The sequence below is a fragment of the Theobroma cacao genome, chromosome 2 (genome assembly GCF_000208745.1).
Source record: "Theobroma cacao cultivar B97-61/B2 chromosome 2, Criollo_cocoa_genome_V2, whole genome shotgun sequence".
Classification (NCBI taxonomy): Eukaryota; Viridiplantae; Streptophyta; class Magnoliopsida; order Malvales; family Malvaceae; genus Theobroma; species Theobroma cacao.
Genome location: NC_030851.1, coordinates 5964147 through 5989626, shown reverse-complemented (window position 1 = coordinate 5989626; position 25480 = coordinate 5964147). Strand labels below are relative to the sequence as shown.

Genomic DNA, 25480 nt, shown 5'->3' with positions numbered 1-25480 from the left:
TTGATAAAATTCAGACCAAGAAACTGCAATTAGGTGCAAGGAGATATTTCTGCAAAAGAGTAATTGACTCGACAAATTTGGCTAGTACTACTTACAACTCTCTTGGCTCTGGCATTTTGGTGAACAAAAGCAGATGAACTAAAGAAGGGCGCATCCCAGTGAAACGTAGCGTTTGAGGACATAAGAAAAATGAACGGCGTCGTTTTAGTGGTTGTTCCTGCGACGGCTCTACCGCTTCTTGAAAACCCAAAATCCAGAAAGGGAGTTACCGTTACCGTCGTGTTTGTTTCTTTTTCCCCAGGAAAAAGGAATCGAATTTTCTCAGAAACCAAACGGGGCGAAATATTGGCTTTCTTTTGTTTTTTTTTTTGGCTCTGATTGTTGCTAGGAAATGCAAACCTTAGGAACTTTACGACCTCGATTCACGGAGCTATTGAAGCGTCCTTGGCTTACTAAACCATTTAACTTGCGAGCATTCTCGTCTACACCTCCTGCTGCATACACCAACCAGTCTCGCGGTGGCCTTCCTCGCTTCTTCTCTGAAACTCTTCCTTCTTCCAAGGCAATCTCTTTATCAACGTATTTATTTCTTAGCTAAAAGTTGAAATCTGTATCCAATTATTTGCAAATGTACAAGTGCAGGGCGGTGTTATTCGCGTACAAGGAGATGAATTTTGGCATATGACTAAAGTTCTAAGGTTGAAAACTGACGACAGGTACTCCTTATCATCACTCCATCATATAATTTCATTTTTTTTCCCTTCAAATGTGTTAAGTTTTTTCTCTTCTAAACTCATAAAAACTCTGGGCTTTGGTTAAATTGTTTTTATTCTTTTAAAATACTGGCGTATAAAGAATAGAGCTCTTCAACGGGAAAGGAGGTTTAGTAGAAGGGTGTATACAAAACATTGACCGCACCGCAATCGATTTTGTGGCTTTGGAAGAACCAAAGTTAGTTCTTCCGCAGAGCCAGTGGCATGTATTTGCTGCTTTTGGTAAGTTTTCAAGTTAAAAGTAAACTTACGTTTGCTAAAATCTGTTTCATTTGCTAAGTCCTTTCCTATTTAGGTTCACTGAAGGGTGGTCGAGCTGACTGGCTTGTTGAGAAGTGTACTGTATGTCTTAAATTTGAAACACAAACATTTTTAGCCATTATATTCTTAAAAATTTTTTGTCATGTTACTTTTCTGTTGCTAATTATGTTTTGTTTTCGACATTCTAGGAACTGGGAGCTACTAGTGTGACACCTTTGCTGACAGAACGTTCTTCTGTCATCGCTGACAATCGGGTGGAAAGATTGCAGCGTGTCATTTTAGCAGCAACTAAACAATGTAACTTCAGTTTTAGTTATATCTATGATGTATTCTCAGATTAATTTTACTTCTTATTTTTATGTTAAACGTTGATATTTGCATCAGTAGAAGTCTGGCTCTATCACTAGGGATATTTTAAGGTGTTAAATGTTTTTCTTCTTCTTTGTTTTTTTTTTTTTTTTTTGTATTTTTATGTTATTACCTCTATAGGTTGTTCAATACTCTTGTGAACGTTGATGTCCTTTTACCTCTTGTGAATTGTGATTTCATCTTCATGTAGGCCAACGGTTGCATGAAATGAAATTGAATCATCCTATGAAGATTGATAATCTTGTACCTCTTGTGAGTTCTTCTTCCTTTGTATACTTAAGTGGTTATTATGTTGTATTAATGTGTTGTGCACTAACCATAGCAATTATATCAAATGATCAATCAAATTTTTATTTGTTGTTTCTTCATTTGCGAGACAATATTTTTGTGATGCTGATATGACGATTTTAAACATATAATTTTATTAGCAAGCACCAGCTGAAGTTTATGAGTGGTTTACTGATTTTGGTTATATTTTCATCTGTTATTGGGTTGTGGTTCCTTAAAAATAGTTGTTTTATTATATATGGTTCACTTTAATGTATTCAAGATAAGTGATTTTTTTTTCTTTCTCATATTTTCTTGAACTTAAAACTTTTTTTTCCCCTCCTTTGTCTTTATAGGTTGCCAAGTCGAAGCTGTCTTTTATAGCCATAGCAGAAGCTACTCCTCTTGTTGGTGCATTGACTTCAACAAGAACAGAATCTAGTGGGCTAATAATAGTTGGACCAGAAGGGGGTTAGTATGCACAACATATTAATCCTCCTACCCTTTTACTGCATTTGCAGATGTGAATGGTCATTTGTTGCAAGAAATTAGCACTCTAAACAGAAAACAAAGATTAAAGTTTTAGAGAATCAATGGAGTTGTGCATTATGAGCCCAACAGTTCAAATCCTTACTTATAGTTTTGGAATTATTTTTAAGATTGTATTTCTTCAAAAAAGACCAGAGGCATGCTTGACATTGGTTCCTTTAATTGAGGTTTTCTGATTTCTTTTGGAAACCATAAAGAAAGCTAGTATGACTTATTGTCATTCTGGTGCTTCAGATTTTACAGAGAAAGAGGTGAATATGATTATTGAAGCAGGTTCTACAGCAGTTGGTCTTGGGCCTCATCGATTGCGTGTTGAAACTGCAACTATAGCTATTTTGGCGACCCTAATGCTATGGTCTGACTCACAGCAAATCACCAACCCCTAAGCACTAGTGCAGGTAGTTCTTATTTTTTTGTCTCCTACTTTTGCCTCACAACTTCTATCCCATCTTCAAACCTTATTGTCTTGTTTAATTTATATGTTGGAGATACAGCAAATGGACCAGGAGATGATAGTTCCCTTTCCTTTGGGACACCAATGTGAATGGATGTAATGATTCGTACATCATAATGGCTGGAAGAGGGAAAGGAGGTAGAATAACTTGCTTCTTTTTTGAAAAGATGTGAAGTACATTGTTAGTTTTTTTTAGTATTTGCATTTATCTTCTGTTCCTTGATTTTTCTTAATCTAGTAATTTTTATTCAAGGTTTTGGTGAATGTTCCTATTCTTTTGCACTCCAGAGAAAGAGAATGACTGCAGTCACTTCATTTAAACTTGACTGTACTCTCTGTGAATGGTTATACTTAAACATTTATTAGAAAAATATTTTGCATTTCCAAAGTTCTGATTATTTTCTAAATCTTTTTTCATCATCCAGCCAGGTTGGGATGAAATAAGTGTTTTAGTCTTGAAAATTAGGTCATTAAATAAAGATTAATTTGTTTGAAGACCAGGAAAAAACACGCTAAGATCATATTAAATTAGTCAGTATCGTGCTGTAGCAAGAAACTTGAAAATTCTTGTATGGTAGGGCGAAAGGTCAAAGCAAAATATTATATGAAAAATATAGGTTTACTGACATTATAAGAATAATGTCTGGCTGCACTTACCAGTCATACCGTTCAATTCTTTGAAATATTATGGCGCATGATTCCGTTTGTACGAATTTATTGAATTAATTTTTCCAATGTTGAATTTTGACAATTAAATCAGCAATATCCCCGATTGTCTATGTGTCCCTTTCGGTAATGAATTCTCTTTCTATAAAAGCTAATTTAATATGGAGCCTTCATTGTGAAAAGAGAAAATGTAAATTGCTGAGCATTTGTTTCTATATTCATCTATGCTTTCTCTTGATGCAGGTCCAGAGTCATCCTTTTGGCACAAGTGACTGTCACTTTTCTTTTGTTGGGAAATTTTGCAATCGAATCGATTTGCTTCAGGCAAATTTCTTACCTTTGTTTTTAATATTAACAATTACCAATATTAAGCTTCACTTTCATTGTGCTAGCAAAATTGTTTGTTCATTAGATCTGACTAGTTTTAAGTTAAGCTCACGTTATGTTTGTTATGGAATTCATCACTATTATAAATTTATTTATTCCTCATCTTCCCCAACTTTCACGTTATGTCTTGTTCCATGCATATCCCTATATCTTATGTTAGAAATCTAATCTCGAGTTATTAAGCAAATAGTGACGTTTACTTGAGGTTCATGCATTATTATACTATTGATTCTGTGTTTGAATATGAATTTACTACATGTGGGGACTTTGCTTTGGAGTTAATATGACTTTAGGCATGTTTTTCGTTTTAAGGGTTGCTTTCTCATTAATCTCTCCCTCTCCCTCTACGAGAAATATATGTGTGTATATATATACAGGGACGGAGCCTCCTTATGTGATGGCCCCCCCAAAGCTTTTAAAATTTTTTTCATAACCTATAAAAATTTTTAATTTTTTTATATATTCTATTACTTGCTCCCTCAAAATAATGTTTTATTTAATGATTAATATAAATATAAAATAATAAAATAATTTCACTTATCTCATTCAATTTTAAATTTTTTTAATTTATATTATTAATTTTATTTTTTATTTTTTTATTTTTTTATTTTAATTCTATTTGTTCATATGTTATAAGTTTANATGTTATAAGTTTTTGTAGATTTTTTTCTCCAAATTTCTACAAACCATTAACTATGTTCTTTTTTTTTCTTTTTTGTTATGTAATATGTGGTAGCTACCTTCTACTTGCCATGTTCTTTTTTTTATGTTACATAAATTTTATTTTTTATGATTTTAATCTTTAAAAATTAATAAATTATTATATAATTTTCAAATATAAATTGTAATATTACATTATTACTTAAAATTTCATTAACGTATCATTTTTTTATTAATCTTGATTATGTAAGAGGAAATTAACTTGAGTATATTTTTTTAATATACTTTACATTTTATATTTAGTTAAAATGAAATTCTCTTAAATATATAGTAGTTAAATAATTCTGATTATATAAAAAAAAATTATTAATCTTATATATCGTTTTTAACTATTTATATTTTACAAATTATAATTTTATATTTAGTTTCATATTTCTATTATCAATATTTTTATTATTGATTGAATTTAATATATTAATTTGTAAAAATTTTTAACTCTTATTTAACTGTGTTTGGTGTTCTTAATAAAATTTGACTAACTCCGCCCCTGTATCTATATATATAGTAGATTTTTGGCTGCGAAAAGAAAATGAGCTTTACTAGGGAAGTCTTTTCCTCATGTGCAGATTCTTCAAAAAAAAAAAATCGTATTCAAAAAGTTGTTAAATAGAGATCATTTGACTTGAAGATTTTCCAAGTCTTGTGGTGAATAATTATTTAATACTATTGTCCTAACTCTACTGTCCGTGGCCGGCTGTTGCATTTTAGTCATAAATATTTATTTTGGTAAGCTAAGGCATTTATGAGTTACGTACTGCACATGTTATCCCATTCTCTTCTGGTTCCATGCACTTATGGCCTAAATATGGCCCTTATACGGGCTCCCATGAACTTCTCTTTGAATTATCGACACTTGATAGATTTTGTACATTCACAAAATTCAAAACCCGTATCTCTGCTCTTCAAATTATCTTCTTGTTCCTGTAATTAGCTATTTGCCCTATGCTGACATTTGCAGGACAAAAACGAATTACCTAGTGGAAACTACTCAATTTGATGGATTGGGGTAAGAAAATAATCTGAATCGGATGGCATTATGATAAGATCTTCTTCAAGTCAAAAATTGTTTGAAGCAATTGTGCATACGAATAAGCTGTCTGAAATCAGTTGCTCACTCTTGGTGGCTAAGCCCCGACGTGGGTTCGTAACTATTGCACGTGTGCATCAATAAAATCCAAGATATCTCGGGGTCAGGGATGCCCATGCCACGTGAAAATGTTCTTGCTTGAAAAATCACCTCTGTTAATGCCTCTACAATAATCTTACCTGACTTTTAAGATAAATTTTAGTTTAATGTGACATTTTTATTTGATATATAAATCATATTATGGTATTAATTTATTTATGTAAAAAATTCATTTATATTGAGAATAATACCAAATGCCAACAGTTAAGGTCTTTGCATTTTTTATGACTATTGTTCCTGCAAAACCATTCCAAGACCGCAATCGGTCGAAGTCAAAGAAATCGTAATTAGTAGCACATTGATGACTTAAATCTGGAATTTAATTCAGTCATGCTTCAATAGATTTGTGGCCACAGAAAAGTCTTATAGGATGGCCATCCCCCATAGTAGTCATCAATGTCCCACTACCATTGAGAAATGGAGAACCAACGAAGGAAAAGTCAAAATTGATCCGTTTATTCAGTGTTGATTTCGCATGCCAGGTGCATGAAAAAACAGAAAGAAAAATATATAAGTGAAGTTGTCGGGCGGAAAAAATATATAAGTGAAGTTGTCGGGCGGAAAAAGGTTTCCCTCTCATCTAAAAAGTCTAATGGCCAATCCCAGCAAGAAGAAAAGCCGTGTAGGTTTTTAGGTTGTGAATACCCAATTAAGGGAGAGAAAGATGCTATCATTGATTGTCAATTTAAGATGGTAATTAAAAGCATTAAATTTATTAATAAGAAAAGGTCGGATAAATTAATTGATTTACACTTTCCAAATAAATTTCCATCAAGAATCTGAACAGGCTTTCGCTTACCATAATTACTGCCACAATTAGTTGTCATTTGTTTGTAATATTTAAAAAGAGTCTTCAACTACTCTTTTGATATCATGAAAGAAGTGCCACAATCCCAGTGTCCAACAAGAGCAAGCTTGGTTCGGGCCGTCTCTTTATCTTGTCTAAAATTTTGAAGAGAGAAAACGGAGAAATAAACAATGACTGCAGCTATAAGTAATAGTACAAATATTCAATATTATTTGGATCCCTATATTTTTCTTTAATACCTAGACATATATATATATATACAAAGCACTGAATTATCCCCAATATCTAGGTAAAATAACGTCTTTTTTATACTCTTTGCCACTAGTTTTAATGTCAAAATTTAATTGCATTTACGAATAACTTGTCAGATGCTACACGTGTCATGAAAAATTGGAAACTTTAATTTGAACTTTTTTTTTCAAGTGTTGATTCGGTTTTTTGGTCTTTTGGTCTCTTGATCCGTTGTGACTGCTCTTTTGTCTTCTTTCTTGTTTATAAAATTTATGTGTTCAGCACATTTTTTTAAGGACGATTTTTGTACGAGTATTAGTAATTAATTTTTTATCCTAGTATATTCATCATATTTCGTTTTCTTTATGGAATATATTCATCTTATACCTCATGATTATGATAATATCTTTTTATATTATTTTTATGATTGATCAGGTACTAAGCACATTTTTTAATCAAAACCAGCCCTTGCACGAGGACGTTGCTTTTCAAAATAAAATGAAAATCATATCATTTTCGTATAGTTGAATTTGACGAACAAATAAACATCCCCACGCCAAGTACACACTATCATCATTTCTCTACCACAAAGGTCAGTCAGAAACACTCAGCCAATGGCAATCTCGCAATTATATTCAACATCAAGCCCGTTTGGCCCCATCTAACTCCATAAAAACCTCGTTAAGTTTCACTAATCTAAACTCAAAAACACAAATCTAAGCAAAATCAAAAGCCGAAGCAAGATGCAGGAGCTGTAAGAAACGAGAGAATCCTTTTTGTCTCTTCCCATAATTTTTGTAGTTTGTTTCTTTTTGGTTCATCGAAACCCGAAATGGCGAACCAGTTGGAGAACTTGGTGGAATCAATCAAGTCCAAGGTAAGGGCCCTGAAGAAGTCCAAGAAGCCATACATTAAGATGGACAAGAGCTCAAGCGTGAAGGTCGAGATCCGTAGCAGGAAGGCAAGAAAGCTTATAGACAAGACTTTGAAGGGCGCTGACCGCCCTGGAAACCGTAGCATTTCATGACCCTTTTTTTTTTATTTCTATAATCTTCTTCTTCTTCGTAATCAGAAGAAGAGAAGTCTCTGTTTCTGTTTCTCTTTTTCATTTGCTTGTAGATACCTACTTGGATTAATTAATTAGCTTCACTGATTTAGAACTTTTAGATATCGTCTCTTCTGCTCTTTACTGTCTCCTTTTTTGGTATTGTTTTGGTGATGTTGGCCTACCGATTCTGTGTTTCTTTGGACGTTACAAGATAGTGGAGCCGTCTCGGATTGGCAAAGAAGAAAGCAACTTCTTCGTTTTCTGAACCTCTGGGTTTACGTTTACGTTTCTGTTATTCTCCGTTTCTATGATGAAGTGATCTAACTAACATGAGAGGGTAACTTTTGTGAATATACGAGTTTCCTGGTCTCTCTCAATCTGTGTTTTCCCAATTCATCCGATGAATGACTATAGCCAGGCTAACAACCAAACTTTTTCTTCCTTCCACTCTGTGTCTTCTGGTGAAGAAACCGCAGATAAAATATGATTCAAATTCTCTTTGGCAACCAGCAAAAATTAGCTGTAGTTGATAAACGATAAGCTCCCCCTATTAGGCATTAACAAGCACTTCAACTTGTTGGTTTATCTTTTGACCAAACACTAATTTCCGGTTTATTTTCAGTCAAAGTATCAAAAAGGTTAAAGAAAAAATAGGCTTAATTTTCTTTCTTTTTCTTTTCTTCCCTCTGTATTTTCCTGGTCGCGAACCAAAAGCAGGATAGGGAGAAATGCTGTGGTGGGAATCGTTGACTTAGGCGAGGCATGGGTTTAGACTCTTTGAGGTTGAATCAGAACCGTACAAATGGAGTAGATCCAAGTAGCTTTCAGGGGGAGTACAGCACATGGTTCAGTATGGGTCACAATTGAATTGCGGATTCCCTTCGATTTCACCTCCTCATTTTGTCAACGTGATTTATTGTTCAATTAATAGAGGTGGGGCAATTTTTAGGATTAAGGTACATCCATGTCTAAATCAAATGTTACCGATTCCATGTAGGTAAGAGATGCGGGTGGATTTTAGGTTAATAAATAAGAGTTTTTTTTTTATTTAGTAGATATATTTTTTAAATTAAAAATATAGATTCGTGATAAGTGGTATTATAATTGATTAAAATTTTTATTGATGTGAGACTTTTGTGAAAAATAACAAGGTCGAGCTAGACTCGAATCAAGATCTAATTCCTTTTCTTTATGGGTAAAAAAATGAAAATGTTGTACAATTTGTTAAGAGATGGAATAGATTCTTGGTCTATAAATAAAGGTTTTTGTTTACTTACTAAGTATGTCTTTTTAATTAAAAACATAGATATGTGACAAATAATATTAAAACCTATTATGAATAAATTTGAAGGGCTTCACAATAAGATCTGAATCATAAGGTCCTTGTTAGTTACAAACTCGTAATTAAGACTTTTTTTTTAATTTTTTTTAGTAAGTGTTTATAAACATTAGTTAACCTGCTAAAGAGGATAATGCTTTAAAGCACATTTGTCTTCTAATTAATTTCTTGTTTAATGCAATATTCTCATTAAATTTGAATTGACCCTTTGGTGTTATTTCTTCTACAGGATGCACCCAAATTAGAATGCAAATCCTCTACCTTGATCCTATGCCCCCTTTCTTGTCCTGATTTAAATTAAAATCATGTCATTTATGCATTTGACAGTATTTTCTTCTCTGTGTTTATGTGGAAAAAAGAAAATCAAAGAAAGAAAGAACTTAATAGAGCTTGGGTGTGATCGTGTGAAAGAGAAAAGATTTACATAAGATAGGCAACTCAGTCTTAAACCAGATCAACCTTAAACGAAAAACGTAAGTGTACTTCTACCATGAAACCAGATCAAACTTAAATGAAAAAAAACAAGGTTCACTTTGACCGTCAAACCAAATCAGTCTAGTCTTTCTTATTTTTAGATCTTTATATGATATGATTTTGGGATATTAAGTTTTTTTTTTAATTTTTTGTTTTATTTGCCATAAATATTAAAAAAAATTGTCAAAAAGACAGATGGTATGATTTTAAAATCAAGATGAGAAAGATGGCATGAGTTTGAGATAGAAGATTTGCAATTCGGATATTTGGAGTTCCAATTTAAGTTTAAGATTTGAAGGATGGTAGGTGCCAATATTCTAAAAAAAGGAAAAAAAAATACCTTTGGGTGTTTGTTTTTACTACCGGATGCACCTAAATTAGGATTTCCTTAGTGTTTATAAAACCATTGAATTTGAAAATATGGGAATTGCTTTCGTTTATTGTTCCCCAACCTCATCAAGAGATGCAAATGTGGCTTCCTTTTGAAGCATATGAAAGGCTACGGTTGAATTTTTTTAATTTTCATAAATTAATTATTTAGTGCGGGCAGTCCTATCCCTCTTTCCCAATTTTTTTTTTGGATAATCTCTAAACCATTTTTTAAATTATAAGAACATTTAGATAAATATACGAGAAGATTTTTTTTTTTTTTGAAAAATATATACGAGAAGATTGAGTTTGAAGAAAGCGGTGGACATAAGTTTTTTTCCAGACCTCATGCGTAGTATCCTATGCTTATACTGCTGTTGCCTTTAGTTCGTTAGTGTTTGAATTTGGTACATGAATAAACAATTGGACAACCCTCTAATCGTCATGCATATCCATTCATGGCTCTGAAATTTTAAATAGCAGTCAACATTTAATATTAAATTGCATATGTCATTTATCCTGTCTTCTTATGGCTTGTTTTAATTGAGTATGAGTAAGCCCATTATTAATTTTTGGGCTTGACGGTTATCCACCATTTCTGATTTATCTAGCCATGAGCCTATGACCATACTGGCACACCACCTGTTTTATTATTTACTTGAAGAGGTAAGCCTTTGATCCCATGTGATCTGTTAGCCGAATAATTATAGTTATAGCTTTTCCATCTGCACAGAAATTTGTCTTTAATAACGATGAACAGCCTTAAACCATCAAGAACAAAGTTTTGGTTATATTTACTTGCAATTTCGAATTAAATTTAAAATTACCATGTCACTTACAATACTCATTAGATATTTAAGTCATTTTAAATCTCTTTTACTTAATTGACAATAATTCCTAAATGTTCATAAAATTATCACAGCATAATCAATGTAGAAATGCAAGCAATTGGAGCTCAATCCAAACTAAATTTTAATTGTAGGTTATAGATTGAAATTTCCGGTAGGAGAAGAAACCAAGTAACAATTTAAGAGATGGAGTGATTTGATCCAACATCACTTAATTTCAGTCTTTCATGTCTATATCCAATGGCCTTCACTAGCGATACACTACAACATTCCTCCTAGCTGCGTAGCTTCTACTTCGCGGATACAGCATAGCATCAATCTCTTCTTCCTCAAAGGAACAAGGCTTGTCCTCGTCAATTCTCCCAATCTTTCCAATCCCAACACTGTAGCTTCTCATCCCCATCCCACCAGATCCCGCTGTGGTCCGTTTCATGCCTGATGATTGCACCTTGCTGTCTATCCCTCGCTTAGATGCCGCACGAAGCAGTTGTCTAAACTCTTCATCGTCGCTTGCCTTAGAGGAGTTGACACTGAAGCTCTTATGCAAGCGTGAAGCTGCAGGGGGAGCAGGGCAAACCACCCCACCGCCACGACCAACCCCGCCAGCGCACTCCTCTATATTCTTCACGTAGAAGGCTCTTGCCTTGCTTAGAAGTCTGATGGGTGAACATACGATTTTCATTAACTTGCTTTGCTTCTTTGCTTTGCGTCCTTTGCTTCTCATTTTTGGACCTGTGCTTGTGCTTCTTCTGCCAGAAGAATGGGGAGCTAGCTAGTGATGTAGAAGTGAACCGATCGAATTATTATGACCAAGAGCGAGATTCCTTTTAAATTTGAGGCAAAGAGCAGACAATGAAGGGTTTATATATAGGTGATGTCGTGAACTCGATTATCCATTATGGACTTGTTTCTTGGAAGGAACTTGGAATTCAAGGTCGTCTAATTGAAGAGGTAAGGAGCGTGTAGACTATTTCAAATGAAGGGGGCATGTGAAAATGAAAACTTCAACTATTGCAAAAAGATAAAGCTAAGAGAGAGTAGGCCAAAATTGAAAACAAAGAAAAGTAGTAATAAAAATACCCAAGATGACCGAAAAGGAAAACTGCGTAAAAAGCTGGTGATTTTGACTCTACCAAACTGGGTATTGGGGTCTCAGGATTCTCTCCAGTGGTATTGTGTGCATTTCGATTGAAGTGGGCAGGCCAGTCAACCAGGAGCCTGATTTTTTTTTTTTTGGTTTCAGAAAAATCTTAAGGTTTGAAATTGACATTTTCCGAAAAGGAGAACAAGCAAAATGAAGAGGAAAAACATGAAGTCAGAGTGCCGTGCACATCCAAATCCGTACGTCCAATCCTTTTGCAAAAGTCCAAGGAACACAGGCATTAAAAATGAAAAATGAGGTCGGAAAGTTTTCCAGGAAGTTAATACATTAGAGGTTTAGAGTTGCGTCAAATATAGAGAAGGAGAAAAAAACCATATGCATAGGGGATCAAAACAGAATACCATTTGTTAGTATTGTTGTATTCGCAATTGGTTAATACGCGTACTATCTGTGCGTCACATTCTTCCCCTCATTGACAGTATGATAAGTTATTACTATACCCAAAAAGAAAAATTCTCTTATACTAGTTTGTTTACAAATAAATTTAAAAAAGATAAAATATCTTTATTTTTTAAATTTTAATCAAAATTATACAAAAAGTTATTAATTTTTGAAATGAACATTACGCCTCAAAACTATAAACACTGTTAATAAAATAATAAAAAGATTAAAATGTTATTTTTTTATTAATTTAATAAATTATTATATTAAAAAAAAAAAGGTCAATTCCCCNTCCCTTAAAAAGGTGAGCACCGGCCGATGCTCCCCAAAGAAAGGGAGCACTGATGCTCCCCTTGGGGAACTCGATGCTCCCTTTGGGAGCCTCGATCGGGCTCTCCCTAAAGGAGCACCGGTGCTCCCCAAAGGGGTAGTTTTTTGTTTTAATTAATAAAAAAATAATAAAAGTATATAATTGTAATTATAAAAATTATAAGGGTAAAATTATCTTTTTACTCTTATCAAGTCAATAAATTGACAAAAATACTAACGGTTGGACTTACATGTCCAGTAAAAAATAATTTTTTTAGCGGAGTATTCATTTCTAAAATTAATAGATCCCTGTGTAATTTCGATTAAAATTTAAAAAAATCAAGATATTTTACCCATTTAAAAATGGTCATATGTCCATCAATAAATTATAAAGTAAAATATCCTTAACTCCCTAAATTTTGATCGAAATTACGCCTATTAAGTTTTAAAATAAATACTTCACCTCAATAATACAAACATTGTTAACAGAAGTTACGAAAAAAACCAAAACACTTTTTTTTATTAATTTAAAATTTTATTATTATATTTTTAAAAAATAAAAAAAAGGCAAAAAAAAAGGGAGCACTGGCCAGTGCTCCTAAGGGAGGGGAGCACCAGACTGGTGCTCTCACATGGGGAGCTTTTTTTTAATTAATAAAAAATTATAATAGTAATTATAAAAATTAATTAAAGATAAAATTATTTTTTTATTCTTATTACGTTAGTGGGTTGACAGAAATATTAACAGTTAACTAATGACTGGATCTACGTGTCTAGTAAAATTTTTTTTTTGGCAGAATATCTATTTTAAAAACTGATAGACTTCGATCTGATTTCGATCAAAATTTAAATAAATAACAATATTTTACCCTAAAGTATATAAATTAATGTAATTAGAAAATAAATAGATATTCATTATATAAATTCTCTAGTGAGATTTAAATATAGAACTAGTTGCAAAGTTAAGCCATCAGATAACTAAATTTCAATAAATGGATAAAATACACTTCTGTTTTGGCTGGAAATGCTCAGTTAACACAATAACTCGTTGGAAGGAAGGAAGGAACCATCTACTTCTCATCCTTGTTTTGTTGTTAAAATGGGTGTTTGATAACTAATTTTGGAGGTGTGATCAGAACCATTTTTTTTTCCCCGTTGACAGTTGAATGCCAAATTATTCATTCTTCAAAGATTAGACTTTGAGAGTGCTATGAGACAATAAGCCGGTCATCTTTTCAATGGACTCTTGTGCTAACCCCATTTTTCGCCTACTTTCAAAATTCAAGTCCAACGAAAACAGTGAAAGCCCAACTCTCCTCCTCTATATGTATAAATACCCATCTTCATTCTATTCTTCACCGCACAGTTCTCCAAATCTTCCAGCTTCTTCATTTTCTGTGTCAGTACAAGGGCTTTGGGTAACAAAGAGTTACCGGTGCAGAAAAATGAGGAGGAGCAAGGCAGAGTTACAAAGTAAGTTCAAGCAGTACATGTCAAAGCCCATGAGCAAGGCAGAGTTACAAAGTAAGTTGAAGCACTACATGTCAAAGCCCGTGAAAGCTTTAAACAAGGCAAGAGACTTTTACGTGAATAGCATGGAGGAATGCGCTAGTAAGGTAAGTTATGGTGGCGTTATCGGCTGCCCTGCGTCGCAAGTTTCACGTCTGCCAAGGAGTTTCAGTGTCAACTATTCAAAGCCGAACAATGAAGAGAAATTCCTGAATTTCTTAGAAGTTATGTCGAAGAAGAGATCAATGGAGAGTTCGGAGGAGTCAAATTTGCAGCAAGAGGAGATGAAAGATCCGTATGGTGGTCTGAAGAGAAGTTACAGTAGTAGCATTGGCCTGGCGAGAATTGATGAGGACAAGCCATGCTACTTCGAAGAAGATGCATCGTATGCTAGAAGCAGAAGCTACGCTTACAAGAGAAACTATTATTGAAGGATGAAGGATCTGAAGCTTTTGGTTTTATGAATAAATTGAAATCAAGCGTCAGACGCATTAAACATATATTCTTCATTTGACTACTTATTTGGTTTTTTTCGTTAGGTTTCCAATGGGAACTGGAAAATGTAAAATTGTTCTGTGGGTGTGAAATCATTCTTTCATTTGCTTAATTATGCTATGTGTTTTTGAGTTTGAATGGATGTTAAAAAATCTCTCTAACCTTGTCTTGTTTGTAATGAATTTCTAGTTGTCAATTTATTTATGACCAACACAAAATCAATCACAAAGCAAGATCCTTCCCTTCCTTGGGAAACTTGTTACTATTGGATAGGTTGCAGCTATAAATACTCAAAATCAAAGGAGCTTCAAACTCTGTACAAAGATAGCACTGAATTCATCCATTTGCTTCTTGTTTGAGGCTACACCAACCTCAAATCCACCTTGCTCATCTCTACACTCCGCAAGAGATATAGTCTCATTAGAGTCGATGTGAACCAACTCGACCTTACGAGGCCTTCCCCACCCAAAATTAACATCATAGACATAAAATTTTGGCGATCCAGAGACAGAAACAAAACGCCCTAATCTTGTTCTTTCCATAAGAGTTGCTACCCAACTCTCCACATCTCTGAACCCACGATTCTCAATTTCTTTAATTTTGTTCCCAATAGCTTTCGCCGCCAATAGAATCCCATTTTCTCCTATTAGCTCACTTTTCTGGACTTCTGCAATACTTGGTTTTAGGCAATTTCCAAAATATGTTTCCGGAACTGGAAATTCCAGGCGGTTACGGCAATCAAAGGGGAACTGAAAGTAGTAAAACTTATTATCATCAGCATCTGATGAGTTACGAGTAGAACTTTCTTGTGATTTGATCAAACAAACCCATATGAAGGCACACGTCACCACAAAAGTTGATATATGCAATTGCTCTGATTTGGCTTCTGTGACCAAATGCTTGAGTTTTTTGACATGGGCTCGACCCAACAAAAATGTGGCCCGAACCTTATCCGCTGCTGCAACATGGGTTGGGCCGGAATTTTCATTATTCGATGCTACCCAGTTCCAGTAAATTTTCAAGTGGAGGGACTCTATCCCATCAGGATCCTTGATGACATCCTTGTTCCACGAAGGAATTGATTTTTCAAGGCAAGTCAAGTCACCGCCACCCGCCCTATGAACAGACGACCAAGACCTCATGAAATGCATGAACGTTTTCCCATCGCCAACCACATGACAATAATTGGACCCGATGCAAATGCCAGAGTTTGGAAACAAGGTGACTTGAAAGGCTATGACTGGGAGGACACGAGTACCATCTTCTGCCACGGGTACGGTTGGCAGCTGTGGCGCAAAGGGACGTAACAATTTAACATCTCGCGGATAATTGGCAATAACATGGTTGAAATCTGCAGAGGATTCAACGACCGTGAAGGTAACAAAATCACCATCTTCATAACGGAGATAAGGCTTGCCGGGTGGTGGAGGGCACATGAATTTGGCTGCGTATGGAAAAAAATGTTGGAGAGTCAGGGAAAGAGAGTGTTTTAGCAGTGGGAGAACGGTATCCGTGAAGTACAAGGTAGGGTATGGGAATTCGTAGAAGAAAAGGCGCTGTATATTAGGAAAAGCAAACCACGGCAGATCAAAGAAAGTGAGACGGAGAGAGGTTGTGGGAACTGAGGCCGGAGGCGGAGAAACATGACTGCAATCTAGAACCTGCAATTTCTCGTTGGCTTGAGCCATTTTTTTGGAGAGACCAAGAAATTATACACAAGCTTTATATATAACTTTAACTTCGGACAGAATGTATACTGACCGGACGTGTATATATACATATACAAATATGTATACATATATATATATGTACACATATATATATATATATACATATATATGTATTGTACATGTATATATGCACATATGTATATGTATACATATACATACATATACATATGTGTATATATATACATACATATACATATACATATATATATATATACATATACATATACATATATATATATGTATATGTATATATATATATATAGGTGTTCAGATTAAGATGGAGCATTGTGGACATAAATATCAATGGACCCAGTTGGAATAAATTCTATTCTTACGAAAGATTTTGAATGGAATAGATGCGGATGGTGAAATTATTGAAGCGGGGACGGGTTGGATACAAAGCAGGACAGAATAAAAATGGCCTAAAAAGTAGATAAGATTTAAAGAGTGACCAAAAATAGCGCAACTTAATTACTTTATTATATATAAAGCAAGAATATTTACGTCCGAATCAGGAAATATAAATAACTAACTTTATATAAATATTGCAACTTGCTTGTATTTTTTCTTCTCTTAGATAAGTATCGATGTTTTAAATTTAAATTGAGCTTCTAAGAAAGATAAAATAAAGACATAAGTTTTAAAAATTTGTGAAATAATTATAATTTTTTAAAAAAAATTAATTTTTGTTACTTTTAATTAAGTTTTTATATTTTTTATTTTAAGTTAAATAATTTTTCAAATTAACTATTAATTAATTATTATTAATTAAAATATTATATATTATTTTTTATGTCACGTAATATTGACATGAAAGATGAAAACATCATATATATGTTACTATGCTACGTCAATCTATCACATCATCGTCCATTATGACTAGTCAACATGTGATGCTCACATTACATGATATAAAATGACAAGTGATATTTTAATTAATAATAATTAATCATTAGTTAATAATATAGATTTATTTAATTAAAATTAAAAATATAAAAAATTGATTGAATGCAATGAAAAAATAAAGTTTATTTTATTTTTTTAAATAATTTGAAAGATTTTTTTAAATGTTATACTTAAAACTTGAAAATTGATCATATCAAAATATTGAGGAGATTTTATTTTGCTCACACGAAAGACATATTGAAGATTAGACATGCAAGCTGTGCTGCTTGGATTTGGAAACAAATATTCCCCATTGCAATTTTTGTCGGTTGACTTGAAACAAATACAACATAGCATGTTTCAGCATCATTTTTGTTTGGATAAAATATGCTAATTTTTTTAAGTTTTGAGTAAAATTAAATAGAGGTCTATTAGTTTTCGAAATGGACACTCCTCCCTAAAATTACAAACAACATTAAAAAAAATAATAAAAAGACTCAAATGCCTTTTCATTTTTTATTAATTTTAAAAAATTATTATTATATTTTTAAAGAAAATAAAAAAAAGTCGATGCTCTCCAAAGGAGGGGAGCACCTGGTGCTCCCTAATAGGGATTTTTTTAATTAATAAAAAAATAATAAAATTATATAATTGTAATTACAAAAATTAATCAAGAGTAAAATTGTTTTTCTACTCTTGTCATGTCAACAAGTTAATGGAAATACTAATAGTTGAGTAATTGCTAGATCTACGTGTTCAGCAAAAAATATTTTTTTGAGGCGGAGTATTCATTTCGTAAACTAATGGATTATCGCGTAATTTCAATCAAAAATTTAAGGAATTTGGGTATTTTATACTTTTTGTTTTAATTTAGAAAAAATGGAACCAAGAAGCTTAAGAAGTTATGTAAAAGAATTTTAATATATGAAATGAAGCTATTCAAAACAAAAGATGACCACATAATAGTGCCTTTCTATAAGCAAATATGATTATTGCATTACACTCTAGCATATGGCTCACTGATTGATACATGATCTCTCTCTCAAAAAAGTAAAATTCAAATTCCCTTTTCAATATATATATATGATTTTGCATTCAGGTCATTTTTAGGGTTTGTAAATGGATTGCCTACAATGTAACGTTGTGTCAAGAATATCAAATCAACTTCGACAGTAACAGGATCAATGACATGAATCAATGGTTCAATGCTAAATAATTAGTGCATGTTTGGCCTAACTTTTTTTCAACTTATCTATCTTTTAAAAACAAAAGTCAAGCAAAACATGATCTTTTGAGAAACTCTTAAAAAAAAGTAGTTTTTTTTTTAAAACAAAATTTTTAAAAAGAGAGCTTAAAAAAAAACTCCAAGGAGGAGCTTTTTCTTCTCTTCTTTTAAAAATACAAGAGAATTTTTGTTTTTGTTTCAAAAATATCCTCATTTGTTAAAAATAATTACAATATTACCCTATAAAAAAAAGAAATACCTTCTATGATAATTTTAACAAAAATTATAATTTATTAAAAAGAACTTATAAAAAGAAATTTACCAAACAACTTTAACTTAATTTAAAAGCTATTATTTTTTATAAGAGCTTCATAATAGCTTTTAAGTTAGAAAAAAGTCAGGCCAAACAGGCTCCATGAGTAATTTTGTTTTCTTTATAGGAAAATGTAAGACAAGTAATATCAATAGTAAGTAGGATATATTTTATCTAGAGATTAATTGGTTCATGTCCAAGTTCAAGGCCGGCAAGAAATTAGCTACTACATTTTTTAAAATTTGAAGAAAAATAGGAGATTTTTGAAAAATTATTCCTACCAAAAGAATGAGAATAATGAAAATAATAGAATTTTTTTGTTGTAATTTCAGCATCGATTAATGACCAACATCACTCATTATCAGGACACATCAGTATGTCATGTTAGAAATTACCTAAGTGAAAAATGATTCATGTTATTAGGATTATAAATAGTTATATATCTATTAATCTTAAGAGTTTATTTAATTCAATATAAAAATTAAAAGACATGTTTAAACATAATAAAAAATTATAAATGTTTTTTAAATAATCGTGTATAATTCATAAACAGTTTTAGTTAGTAAGCTTAAAATTTTCAAATCACAAAATATAGTAGGTAAAGATTAATCATTTCTAGCGAGAAAAGCAATCAAATCATTTGATAAAAAAAAAATAAAACCTCCTATTTGATTCCTAGGGAAAACACTAATAATTAAAATCTTCTATCAACAATCTTAAAAATTATATACTAGTATTCTGGTATGGCATCTATAGATGTATTTATTTAATGGATTAATATATAAGAAATTTTTTTAAACTTAGGATCCGTTTGTTTTTTGTTTTGATGTAAAATGCTTTTTAGAAAATATTTTTAAGATTCATGCTCGTTTGGAAAACAAAAAAATTTATTTCAAATGTAAAACATGTTACGAGTTAATGAGAAAAACAGTTATTGATCATGAAAAATGTCTTACACCCAATGTCTTATACCTCTGAGGGGTGTAAGACATTTTTCAAAAAACATAAAAAAACTCTTATACTAAGTCTAAGTATATAGATTTGATGAATATTATTATTTAACTTAAATATTAAAAAATAAAAAATATATTAATGATTAACTTAAAAATTTTTAATTTAAAATATTAATATTTAAATTATTCAATATTATTAAAATTAAAAAATATTTTTTTAATGAAACCATTCAATACAATTAAATTTTTTATGTATAAATTGAATAAATTTTCCTAATACTTCTATTAAAAAATATTTCAATGATCAAAAGTATAAGCTTTATATGTCTTACTCAATTGATAAATATTGATTTTTTAGAGTGAATACACATAAATATAGATAAATATTTATATTTTTAGATTTATGATAAAAAAAGTGATGAGATTGAAATTTTTTTAAAAATTATAACTTAATTGTATTAATGATTGCACTAATTATTAAATAAAATACTCAGGTATGAGTATACTTAACTACTATACTAGGGAACAAAAATTATCCACATCCACATGCATGCAAAGCCTATAACGCAACAAATATGGTTTCACAAGTTAGAAAAAGTCAGATTGAGACAAAAGGCAAGTATCTAATCCATTGTTTGAAACCTGAGGATAAGGTAATGGAATTGATAAAGAAATTCATAAATTTAAGTGGGATGGAATTAATAAAGGAAATAGGGATAATAATGAAGATCATATTGAGAAATAAATGAATTTAAAAACGAAAAATACCCACGTGAGAGACCTCAAACCCACATGTTTAGAGCAGAAGACCAAAAAAGCCAAACTCATGTCTACAAGCCTCCAAACTCAACCAATCCACATGTCAATCAATTGGAGCTTTAAATGACACAAAACTATCACATGTTAACAACCAATTATTAAATGTTTTGGGAAATATTATTATTAATTTTATTAATTTTTATGTCCATTCTTTATTTTGATATTAAATTAGTGAAAATCAAAATGACATCATTAGTTTGTAATCAACTCTTATTTATGATCTTAACAACTAAATAACTCCATTAGTGATAATGAAAAATATTTTTCATACAATTATCCAAACGATAGAAAATGTTTTTAATAATTTATCCAAACAACAAAAAATATTAAATTTTTCTATAAAATATTTTACACTGAAAAATTTTTCTCCTATAAATTATTTTTCCATTGCTAAACAGACTTTTATTGCAAGTAATAACTAGTAACATTTGTATCAAAATTAGATAAATGACACTTTTCTTACCATCGACCTCCGATATCGAGGAACCAAAAAAATAACTCTAATGAGATCTCAAACTCCATCGCCTCTACCCAAACTTGAGGACGAACTGAACCTTTTAATTCGACGTACTCCAACCTTGAATCAACCTCTCACCACATCCATTGTAGGGCATTGGAAAGCATCCGTTGCAAGGCATTGAAAAGCGTTAACGTAAAGCTATAAAAACTCATAAAAGTGAAACAAACATATTTAAAATCTAAAAATAAATATGTGAGAATTAATGTAATAGGTCAATTAAATCATAAGAATCTAATTCTAATAAAAAATAAACATTTAAATTTACATTCTTATACTAAAATTATTTAATAATTTACAAATTTTAATTTAAAAATAAATAATAATAAAGATGAAAATAATTATTGTTAAAAGTTGTAATTAAAAAGTATTGACATAAAATTGTAAAAATTGAAGTAAAAACTCATAAAAGTGGAACAAGTATTATCAAAATATTGACCTAAATGTATGAGATTTAATGTAATAAATCATAATAATAATTTTAATTGAATTAAATTAATTAGATATGATATTAATATTGAAAAGAATAATAAGAATAATGTTCTTATATTTTAAGATAAAAATAAAATAAAAATTAAATAATATTTAAAATAAAATAAATAAATTTAAAAATTACTTACATTGTCAGCATAAAATAGATATGTTTAAAAATTATTTATATTGTTTATCTGTTAATCTGTTATACAAGTTATTATTATTATTTTTAAATTATATTTATTGATTTTATTATACTTGCTGTAACGGTCATCTAAGTATTCTGGGATTGGTAGATGTATTTATTTGATGGATTAATATATAAGAAATCTTTTTAAATTTATTGAAGTAATAACTACTAACACTTGCGCCAAAATTAGACGACGAAGAATATAAACGACAGTATTCGTACCACCGACTTCCGATGTCGATGAACCTCTAAAAATAACTCCAATGAGATCTCAACCTCCACCGCCTCCGCCCAAACCCGAGGACGATCCGGATCTTTTAATTCGGGCCACTCCAACCTCGAATCAACCTCTCACCACATCCGTTGCGGGGCATCGGAAAAAAGGGACCGGTGTCCGGGCATGGCTTTTACTGGACTCAACGGGACAGACCCAAGTGGTGGAGGCGGGAAAGCATGCTATCATGAAACGCACGGGTTTACCCGCTCGAGATCTTCGGATCTTGGACCCACTTCTGTCGTACCCGTCGACGATTCTGGGTCGAGAAAGGGCGATCGTGATTAACTTGGAGCACATAAAGGCAATCATCACGGCCCAAGAGGTTTTACTGTTGAATTCTAAGGATCCTTCGGTTACGCCTTTCGTTGATGAGCTACAAAGCCGGATTTCGTGTCATTATCAAGCAACCAAAGCCCAGGTTTTTTCCAAAAATTTTTTCTTTTTTTAATTGTTTAGTGGATTTTGGATTACAGGTTTTCGATTGAGGGTTTTTTTTTCTGCTTTGTTTTTGCGCTAATGAAATTCACTTATTTCAACGAGGAAATGTTATGTATTCATTGGCTGGTGTTGTGTTTATTTATTTCCTCTAGGAGTGCGTTGTTGATGATTCCAACTGCATCATTCGAACTAGTTCCAAAAATTGGTCAGCAAGGTTTTCACTGCCTCAGAATCAAGATGAGGAAGGTACGGCAGAAGAGAAACAGGGTATTGAGAACCCGGATGGATCAAGGATTCTCCCATTTGAGTTTGTTGCATTGGAGGCATGCCTTGAAGCTGCTTGCAGCTGCTTAGATAATGAAGTGAGTATTCTTCTTCTCTGGTAGTTTGTCCTCGAACTTTTTTCGCCATCATGTTGTTTTATTTGTGATCTGTTCTCTTTTAGTTATTGTTTTCTGTTGGCAAAGCAGGCAAGGACATTGGAGCAAGAGGCTCATCCAGCCTTGGATAAATTGACTTCAAAGATTAGTACTCTCAATTTGGAGCGTGTTCGCCAAATTAAAAGCCGCTTGGTTGCAATAACCGGGCGTGTTCAAAAGGTTGAGTATTTTAAGCTTCTGAACTATACATATATTCATTAGTTTTAATGTCAACCGTTTGACCCAAAAGCTTTCATTATGTCATGGATAGATACAAATCTAGAGTTCAGATGACTTTTAACCTTTTCTTTCTTTATTTATCTTCCATTTCTATTTTAAATAGTTCATAAATATGCTGATCTTCAGGTAAGGGATGAATTGGAACATTTGCTAGATGATGATGAAGATATGGCTGAGATGTATTTAACTGAGAAACAACAATTTGAAAATTCGTCAGCCTCTTCTATGGATGAGAGTGATGTTATAAATGACGAAGTTCTCCAACCAGACTTCACTGACAGGTACTAGACAGTTTCACCACTCAATTTCATTAAAGATTCTCTTTTCTCCATTCCTTTGAATTGCAATCTTCTGCAGCTCAGATCTGTCTCTGTATTATGTCAGGACACCTGTTGAAATCTCCTTGGCAAGCAATTATGAAGGTGATCTCCAAGACTCTGACAACCCACAGTTAAATGCAATTGGCAGAGACAGTCATGGAACTCATACAAGTACTACGCACAGTGCTATGAGCAAGCACCTCGATGTAGAAGAGTTAGAAATGCTCTTGGAAGCATATTTTGTACAAATTGATGGCACACTGAACAAGCTATCCACGGTATGTCACTTGCATTTACCACTTGATGACTGTCTTCTCTTCTTCTCAGCTAATATTTTGGACATGGTTCAGTCTCATTCCTGAGGAACTTGATTCAATCTACTGATACAGCTTTAAGGCAGTAATCCTGGAATCATAGCTCAATTTACTTTATGGACTTGTCACTTCACTCAAAGTGGATGATATTGATATGTGATTTATAAACGTTTCTTAGGAAATTAGTGGATGCAATAATGCAAGGAATATCCTGAATACTTCTAATATATGAATCTTTTTATATTTTTTCCCCTGTACTGTTGAACTTCTTGCTTAATTGCCGAAAAAGTAAAAATGCGAATATGAGCTCCTAAGGCTATACCCCTGGAGCTGTTCTGGAAAAGAACTCTCACATTGCTTTCTGACTTTCACTTTTCCTATTTTATTTGAGAAGAATTTTAACTTCATAATATATATATGACCCCGGCTATGCATTTCATTAGCATCTATTAGATCCCTTGTTGAGCAAAAGTATTTTCTTCCTTTATTGTTGGACTTCTTCCTTAAATGACGATAATGAAAAAATGCGAATATCAGAGCCTATAGGCTATATACCCCTGGAGCTCTTCTGGAAGAGAACTCACGTTGCTTTCCGATTGCTACTTCTCTTATTTTATCTGGAAAAGAATTTGATCTTCACAGGCACGCGTGCACACACATGCACACACACATATATATATATATTGTATGACCCCTTTTATATATTTCATTAGCATCTATTAGATCCCTCATTAAGCAAAAGTATATGCCATAATTTAAGCCTTAAACTGCAGTCTGGAGATTAACTTCTTGTATCAGTCACTACTCTTGTGATGGTGGTTATTGACATTCTTCTTAATTTTGTTTATTCTTTCTTGGAAGCTGAGGGAATACGTGGATGACACAGAGGACTACATTAACATAATGCTGGATGACAAACAGAACCATCTCTTGCAGATGGGAGTCATGCTGACGACAGCAACCCTTGTAATCAGTGCTTTTATTGTTGTTGCTGGTATCTTTGGCATGAATATCCATATTGAGCTATTTGAAGATGGTAAAGCAGGGAATTTGGAATTTCTATGGACAATTGGAGGTGGTACTACGGGGACAATATTCCTCTATGTGATTGCTATTGCATGGTGTAAGTACAAGCGCTTGTTAGAGTAGTTAAGACTTAAGACCAAGCTGTATATCTTCCGAAGCAGTGGGTGATAACATGAAGGGAAGGGTTTATCCTGTAAACATACTGAATATGCTTTTATGTTTTGCTTTGTTGCGGAGAAGACTACTGGGTAATTACATTTATGTATTCTGTACATGGTGACTTTGATAAATCTCTTGAATGCTCTGTTAACGTTATGCAACTCTAATACATGGATTTGCGGCTGCAGCATTTGCTGGCCACTTTTTCTTCTCTGTTTTCTATTTTCCCTCCATCACTTGCTGTAACAAATGCATGCGGGCTGTGGCATGCGCACTAGTTTGAAGTTCACATTTTATCTTATAAAAAATCGATGACTTGAAAGAATGGTACATATCTTGGCATTTTAGCTATAAGATCAAGGGTCATATTTCCTCCTTCAGCTTGTTAAAATAATTTTTTCTTTTTTTGAAAAAAAGAGGAATAATGATTTTTTGAAGCAAGCAGCCAAGCGTGTGTGTGTGTGTGTGTGTGTTTGTATTAATTAATGCGTAAAATGTTTATATTTCTTCATTTGGGTTATGACCTTTTTAATTCTCCATCTAACAAAGGAGAAATAAGTAATTTGAACCGAGCCT

The 25480-nt window shown here is 32.4% G+C and overlaps 5 protein-coding genes across 7 annotated transcripts; 3 read left to right on the top strand and 2 right to left on the bottom strand.

Annotated features, from left to right (window-relative positions):
- Window positions 51–3844, top strand: LOC18608114 (ribosomal RNA small subunit methyltransferase E). Of its 3 annotated transcripts, none has more exons than XM_018116476.1 (10): window positions 51–562; window positions 643–716; window positions 856–995; window positions 1069–1115; window positions 1223–1331; window positions 1594–1655; window positions 2027–2141; window positions 2454–2617; window positions 2714–2811; window positions 3583–3844. In XM_018116476.1, the coding sequence occupies exons 1-8, from the start codon at window positions 392–394 to the stop codon at window positions 2603–2605; spliced, it is 870 nt and encodes a 289-aa protein (XP_017971965.1). In that variant the 5' UTR covers window positions 51–391; the 3' UTR covers window positions 2606–2617; window positions 2714–2811; window positions 3583–3844. The 3 variants fall into 3 exon arrangements, with proteins under 3 accessions (XP_017971965.1, XP_017971966.1, XP_017971967.1); XM_018116477.1 differs by having other exon boundaries at window positions 2708–2811; XM_018116478.1 differs by having other exon boundaries at window positions 2027–2191.
- LOC18608113 lies at window positions 7359–7837 on the top strand. Its single transcript, XM_007042618.2, has one exon. The coding sequence runs from the start codon at window positions 7504–7506 to the stop codon at window positions 7696–7698; it is 195 nt and encodes a 64-aa protein (XP_007042680.2). The 5' UTR covers window positions 7359–7503; the 3' UTR covers window positions 7699–7837.
- LOC18608112 lies at window positions 11000–11473 on the bottom strand. The gene has a single exon (XM_007042617.2). The coding sequence runs from the start codon at window positions 11471–11473 to the stop codon at window positions 11000–11002; it is 474 nt and encodes a 157-aa protein (XP_007042679.2).
- LOC18608110 (coumaroyl-CoA:anthocyanidin 3-O-glucoside-6''-O-coumaroyltransferase 1) lies at window positions 14850–16299 on the bottom strand. The gene has a single exon (XM_007042615.2). It carries the CDS (start codon window positions 16291–16293, stop codon window positions 14902–14904), a length of 1392 nt encoding a protein of 463 aa, XP_007042677.2. The 5' UTR covers window positions 16294–16299; the 3' UTR covers window positions 14850–14901.
- On the top strand, window positions 21867–25115 carry LOC18608109 (magnesium transporter MRS2-3). Its single transcript, XM_018116391.1, has 6 exons — window positions 21867–22406; window positions 22579–22788; window positions 22897–23025; window positions 23212–23366; window positions 23470–23683; window positions 24581–25115. Exons 1-6 carry the CDS (start codon window positions 21975–21977, stop codon window positions 24866–24868), a joined length of 1428 nt encoding a protein of 475 aa, XP_017971880.1. The 5' UTR covers window positions 21867–21974; the 3' UTR covers window positions 24869–25115.